Genomic DNA, 7,704 nt, shown 5'->3' with positions numbered 1-7,704 from the left:
GTCAATATTTGTCTTTAGGTTTACTTGTCACCTTACCAAGTCAATATTTGTCTTTAGGTTTACTTGTCACTTTACCAAGTCAGTATTTGACATATTACTTCAGCAGGTCAACATTAAGCTCTAAATTTATGTAATACTTGAGTTGACCAACTTCCTTCTCTCTAGCCCCTTGCATTGCACCGGATGTTCAAAATGGACGAGTCAATCATTTTGCCCCTGGATCGACAATAGAACACGACCAGCATCTACTGGTGGATTGTAAACCCCAGCACGAGCTTGTTTATAACGCGATGCCCGCGACATGTCGTAATGGAACGTGGACACACGTGCCGTCTTGTGTTGCTGGTATGTTAGAACTAGGGTTAATCAGAACAAGTGATTTTTGTGAGTGGATTAGATTTAAACTAAGACGAACAAGGGTATTCCAAATTATTATTTTCATCATCTTTCGGAAGTTCGAAACCTTTATGTCATTAAGAGCTTATTTATAATAAATACTGAAAAATCATCTAAGTAAGATACATGCTTCTGTAGACAGGAGTTAATATTTCTACACAATGGACTATCTGTGTCCACCATGGGTATCGAAACCCGGTTTTAGCGTTCTAAGCCTTCAGAATTACCGTTTGTAGTAAGAGTAGCATTAAACCAAATTATGCAGTTTCACAGCGTTAAGTCTGTAGGCTTATAACGCTAAAAATTATGTTTCTATAACTGCGGTGAACAGAGCACAGTTAGCCCTTTGTTTCGCTTTGTGCTTAACAACAAATAAACAAAGCATTAAAAATTGTAGGGTTCGTTTTCAGAGGAAGGTGGAAGAATATTGTAATTTAAATTTTTTTATGATTATTTTTGTCATACAGAAAGGTATCTAATGAAGAAAATCGTTTACAGTACACCAGCCTGGCGATCGATACATTTCTGTTATACAAATGAAAAAGTTCTTTTCGTGGGCAGGCATACGATTATCCTGGTCTTGGCTCTAACTTTGTTAAGTAAAATGTCGCCAAGCCATAAAATAGTTTTATTTTATTCCACTTTTGTTAATGAATGTAGTTTTGTGTGATGATTATGAAAGTTCTGAAGGAAAGTGAATTACATAAATAGATCAGAACTAAAATAATTTAGAACATTACTGAAGACAAAGATTAAAAAAAAAAAACTTAAATATTTAATGTTATCAACTTCTACACCAGAAATCTGAAAACTCTCTGATTATCAGTTGGGCAGGCTCGTTAGTATTTATGTTATCGGCCGTAAACCCAACAATATGTGCTCAGGTTATTCTGAACCCAAACATTAAACCAACAATGAAAAATATTAACTTTTTATGCTTTTAACGTGAGTACTCATACTTGTATTAAAGTAATTTATTTGGACTATCACCACGTTTTTTGTTGTTTTTTTTAATGCATTAGCTTTCGGCTCAATTACCTAAGCCTTATACTGGTGCTAGACGTTTAGTAAACAACAGGAGCTAACGTAACAGTTCGAATCACAAGTAGCCTAACAACAACGAAAAAACAAGAATTTATATTTATCGTCCTACTATTCTCACTGTTAAATATGAAAAACGATGATACATCAACACTATCAATTCCCTTTGCAACCTTAAACACCTCAATTAGATCCTCTCTAACTCTTCATTTTTCAAGAGAAAACAATTTCCTCGTATGACAATCCCTTCATCCCAGGCACCAATCTAGTAACCCTCCTCTGAACCCTTTATAACAATTCAATGACTTTCCTAAGGTAAGGAGCTCAAGACTGAACACAATATTCCAAATGTGGCCTAACCAGTGACCAGTACAATGAAATTATAACATGTTTAGACTTGTATTCAATAATTCTGTAGATACAATTTAAAATCCTATTTACCCTACCACTAGCAACAGCACACTGCTGAGATGACTTTAGAGACTGATCGACTATTATACCAAGATCCCTTTCCTTCTTAACACTGTTAAGGTTATTTCCATCCAAATTATACTTATAATTCAAATTAAGATAACCCACATGTATTATCTTACATTTATTCTTATTAAAACCCATCTGCCATTTATTTGCCCAACTCACTAAATGATCTAAATCCTTTTGTAAATCAGCAGCATCCTCTTCACAGCTAGCAACACCCAAGACTTAATATCATCTGCAAATTTAAGTAATTTATTGGCTATCCTTTCAGGTATTGTCAAGCAAAGTTCAGACTGACATTTATTTCATATTATTAACATTTTAATTAGTTCTTAAAATAATCATTGTGTACTTACCACACAATAACATTTTAATACATAAGCCAATTATTATAATTCAAACTGAAACACCTGAACAAAATATAATTCTGCTGAGGTATTTAACAGTGATACTAAAATCTTGTACAAGTTAGGTATATGTAACATACATTTTGAATGACTAACTACTGGCAGTATAATAATGAGGTAGCTGTTAGGCTAACATTACTACTAATACTAATAAATAACTATATAGGAATAACATTCTATCATACATAGACACTAAATAAAAGAAAATTAAAGTTATCTCACTTTTCCACCCCATATGGTAACTTTTAGTTTTAATACCACTAACTTTGTAAATTTGTGGAGCCCTTAAAATTACTACAATGTTGGCCTCAAGTGTGAAAATTTAATATCTTATGCCAGAAGTTATTAAACTTTAGTAACCCCCAAACCTATTGATAGTTTTTTTTAAAAAAAAGAGTATATATGAGAAGCTGTATTTCAAAATTATTTTTAATAAATATAAAATTTATTTTACAAAAAAATTTATTTAGTTTACTATAAATCATTCTTTAAAATATTTTTATGAAATTTGACGTAACTTGCAGACTCCATTTTGAAAAATGCTTAGACAAAATTCATTATCAAGATCAGGTTTAACAATAATGCAGGTTTTTGGAGATAACATACCGATTCCTATATATCTTTATATATCTAAATTAATAGTGAATTTCCATTCTAGAATATACAAATATCAAAAGTTTCAAATAGTTACCATATTTTATTGCTGAGAAATAGAAAGCTGCATGAGTTTTAAGCAATGCTTTTAATTAACCTATTTTAACAGCAATATTATGAATATTCACAAAACTTAAAAATTAGAGATCCTAAGTTCAGAATAAAAAAATTTATGTCCAAAAAAAAACTAAATACACAGGATCATACTAAATGACACTGATGCACCGATTAAAAATTAAATATTTTTTTCTCAACGACAGACCAATCTTATTACTCTATTCAGACACTCTTTGAAACACATGAAATAAACTCATGTTGAAGAGACTCCTTGAGAAATATATATATAGCAATTTCACTAATGAAACTTAACAGGCAACATCTGTAGACTTTTTGATTTGGTACTTTTATACCTCGTTGGTTGTTACGGCCACCACGAAAACCCCCTCCACCACCACGTCCTCTGTATCCTCCTCCACCTCCTCTTCCATCACTCTGTGTACACTCTCGAGCAAAATGACCAGTACGGTGGCATTTGTAACACTCAGAAGAACTCATGATGTACTGCAGAAATAATAAAGCTGTTTAAACTAAGATATTTTGATTTAAATTTGTATTACCCCCTTTTTTTTTATATAATTCCATATAAAATACAGTAAATACATCCACTAATTCTAAGTACTATAAGCAACTATTATTTCACAGTATAAAACAGTTAAAATGGGATATAAAAGCAACAAATTACATGCATTTATGTTTTGTCAGAGCTAATCCAGCATCATCAATTTTGGTTGATTTGTCACTATCGGTGAATGTGTAGTTATATAAACTATTGCCCAATGAAGGTTCCAGCAAGAGGGCTGAAAGCTTGCAATAAAAGTATTTTAAAGTACAGAAAAGTTTGTTTATAATTCTTCATATTAATTTACCTAGACTAGTCTTATAACAACACTATCAGTGAATGCTGACTAAGGCTGAAGTAATAAAAATAAAAGCTTGTGACTAACAAGTTTAACTGAAACTCGTGGACTATTATATCAAATCATAATTTTGTGCATCTGACCACTGCTCCAGATAAATACTTTCACAATTCTCAAATGAAAGGGCCATTTACAAAAACTATAAAAAAAGAACTTCAAATCTATACATTTAATCTGATGTGGTAGTCTAATCCTTGCCGTATCAAATCACATTCAATCTTTCATTGTAACTGTATTCAGAGTTGCTTTTCATTTGTAAATTAACAAACCACTTAGTGTGACCCCATAAAAAGGCTCCAACCAAGGCCTGTACAAAAACTAAGACAATAGCTTGATAAAAAAAAATTAAAAGTCAGAATACAAAATTGCCTTAAAAATTTGTGACAAAAACATGAAAAGCTAGAGGAAATAATAAGGTACAATAATTTAATGTTAAATATTTGTTAATGCTAAAATTACATGAAAATTTATATATGCATATCAAAGCCTTCAATAAGCAAATATGATTAATAGCATTCCGTGGGTTACTCCTAATAAATTTCCACAATACTACTGTGCTAAAACCAGGGAATCTGTCATTTAAAATAAGTATATTACTTCATGATATGGATGGAAAGAAGCAGGAGTTTGTTATAAACAAAGTTCAATGAAACTGGATTAGTCACTATTAAGATTTTTGATTTACATCAATGACATAGACGAAGAAATGGGCAATAAATGATTTAAATCTGCTGACATTAGGGTGCTGGGCACAACTTGTTGTGAGAATGCTGATGCTGTCACTTTAGAAAAGGATTAGGTTTATTTGGCAAGTTGTACAATAAATGGCAGATCGCTTTTAATTATAATAAATGCATATTAATACATGTGGGATATAATATGTATTACTTTTTTTAAATAATTCCATATAAAATGCAGTAAACACATTCACTAATTCGAAGTACTATAAGCATTCTAGTCAGTCTTAAGTAATCCAAGCAGTGCTTTAGCTAGTGGTAGGCATATAGGATTTTAGGTTGTGCCTAGAGCAATATTGAATAGGAATTAAGCGAGTAATAATCTCATCTGTACAGGTTACTGGTTAGGCCATATTTGAAGTATTGAGCTATTAGAAAGGATCACAGAAAGGCTATTAGGACAATACCTGGATGGAAAGGTTGTTGTACAATGACAAGTTAACATCTCTGAAATTGTTTTCTTTTGAGTAACAGAAGAGTTGATACAATCCAATTGAGAGTGGTGGTCTAGGTAATGTGTGTATGTGTGTCAATTTTTCATGCACAACAACTGTGGTTACAAATCAGATTGCACAAGTTAACTGTCAATTTTATTTAAGTCATCTACAAATCAGATTATTAGGTAATAACCGATATATTATCCTAACACTGTTTATTGTATATATTTTTGAATTTCAGCTTTTCCATCAGTCGTGAGAACAGGTGAACAAACAAGCTAATTTTCTTGTTCCAAGGGTGGGTCATCTTAACTACAACATCAATTGAAAACAAAAACAGTAATTTAAGAACCCACAAGTAAAAGCAAAGGAGATGACATTACAATGTGATCCAAACTGCATCTGCCATATCCAGTTTTAATTTCCTAATAGGGAGATCAGACCTCGGAAGGGGTTGCCTTCGGATGCGATGGATATAGTAAACTTAACGGAATTTGAGGGAACAATAAATAATTCAATGTTTATGTCTGGCTTTTGGTGTTATTTTTACTTTAAAGCTTAATTTTGTGGATGGGATGGCCTAGACGTATGATATTTTGTTGTCTATATATGCTATGTTAACACTTTCATTATATTGGGGTCAAAGTGCTCATGTCATGACCTTCTACAGTTATACTCAAAAGCTTTTAATTAAATTTTCTATCATCCAATTTTTAATTTAAGTTTAAATGGAAATAAATTAATTTTCAATTTACAATTCTCAGAATCAACATGGTGGAGCTATAATTTTTCATTTAGATTTTTTTTTCCCCAAATTACAATCCAGTGAGTGAGGTTTTAAGCTTTCTAAAACTCATACTTAAAAGTTATGAATTATTTTTTTTTTACAAGAAACTTAACATGAAAACTTAGTTATAAAAGTATTCATGGCCTTTAACCCAGTATACAATGACCTAGAACTAAGGCATGTTCCAAATTGTTCTTCATGTATTTATCATTTTTACACACAAATATAAAATGCAAAAACTCATCAGGTTAAATAAAAAATCTTAAATAGAAAATAATTTATTTCATTAATCTACATTCTATGCACACAATGTAACCTGGACAATTTGTTTACACTCTAATGCCCTATCCTAACTAGTGACTTACTGCTTGTCGTGTTAAAAGTGTAATGATTTCACTACAGTTAATGTCAGGATAAAGAAAATAAAACAGGCAGTGAAAGTATAAAATTGTAATTAAAATAATTGTGATATTGATTTAAGAGGTTCTACAAGCTATTCTTGTGCAATTCCTATTATTTATCTCTTAATCATTCATTCAGTTCACATTAAAACTACTGTTACTCTGGAGAGCTCTACTACACTGCACTTGTAGGTAATTTTTTAGAAGCAAAATACCAGTTCATTTTACCCACCTCACATAAGCTGCCAAATTGTATATTGGAGAATTCTCATATATTGATAATCATATCCTCCATTACTTTAATCCTCAGCATACCCAATGACTTCCCAAAGTAAACTAAAATCCAACCTTAAATGACAATATTAATTTATAAAACATACACATAAAAACAAAATGGCTGACTGAAGCCTTTAAAATTCAGGTTGAAAAATTTTTTTCCTGTTGATTTTAGGCCTAACGTTAGTGTGTGTATGTATTGTAATATTAGTGCGCACGCAGTAGCTTTGGTACGCGTGATTAATATTAATTTTATTATCAGCTTCATGTCTTACTCTTAATCACATTTACTACGTTAAACTAGTAGTAGTAGTAATGCTAAACGTAAAATTTCATTATTTTAATATTTGTTAATATTATCGAGATTTACTATTAATATTATTAGTATTAGTAATTACGATTAACTGCCAGCATCTAATACTTAATACATGTTATTGCGAGTTTGTAGTTTAATATGAATCAATAATTAAGCATAACTTTCAAAATACCTACCGGTACAATGAATTAGAATCCAAATTCTAAGCTGAAAATAATAGTAGAGTAGTCCAACTACCACCACTACTACTACTACAGCAGTACAAGTTCTACAAAGTTCGTTTAACCTTAAAGTTAAAACAGCACACTAACCCTAAAACGACTTAAAAGTAAAATATTAAATCCTTAACATATCAGTTTGGTTTGACACTTTACCATATTAATGTTAATATTCAATTTTATATTTTAGAAGTTTTATTGGTCAAATATAATTTACATTAATCATAAAAATTTTGATATTACTTACCTATTAATACCACTTCTTAATCAGTGTCCGATTCTCAAACCACTCAATATGGAAAGAATGCTACTTCCTGATATTACGATTGCGCGCCACACGTGGGGTTTTTGCACACGCACCGCCAAATTTACAAAGTTGCCACCTAGTAATGATCATGTGAAACAATCTCAAGGTCTTCAGAAGATGGCACCACTAATATAACTGCCACGATAATTTTTGTTTTCTATCATACTTTATTTGTAAAAAATCAAGGACCTTATTATGTTAACTTGTATGACTGCATGAGATAACTTAGCATTAGGGGATGACTTAAACAAGTAATAGAAGGGAAAAGTTATC

At 31.2% G+C, this 7,704-nt stretch overlaps 1 protein-coding gene across 3 annotated transcripts in view; it reads right to left on the bottom strand.

Moving 5' to 3' along the window:
- The window catches only part of LOC106457730 (DNA-binding protein HEXBP-like), a 26,877-nt gene extending 19,399 nt beyond the window's left edge, over positions 1 to 7,478 (bottom strand). For 2 of the 3 annotated variants that reach the window (XR_002610242.1, XM_013917174.2), the window contains exons 1-2: positions 7,372 to 7,478; positions 3,386 to 3,536 (exon numbers count right to left, since the gene is read on the bottom strand). Coding sequence is in view for 2 of the 3 variants with exons in the window: in XM_013917174.2 (XP_013772628.1) it covers positions 3,386 to 3,530 (145 nt within the window). In the remaining variant the exon portion in view is untranslated. Of the gene's footprint in view, positions 1 to 3,385; positions 3,537 to 6,546; positions 6,645 to 7,371 lie in introns of those variants that run through there. The other variant, XM_022383738.1, reaches the window with a different exon arrangement.
- Positions 7,479 to 7,704: the final 226 nt, after the last annotated feature.

The sequence above is a fragment of the Limulus polyphemus genome, unplaced genomic scaffold (assembly GCF_000517525.1).
Source record: "Limulus polyphemus unplaced genomic scaffold, Limulus_polyphemus-2.1.2 Scaffold366, whole genome shotgun sequence".
Classification (NCBI taxonomy): Eukaryota; Metazoa; Arthropoda; class Merostomata; order Xiphosura; family Limulidae; genus Limulus; species Limulus polyphemus.
This window is presented reverse-complemented; position numbering and strand designations above follow the sequence as displayed.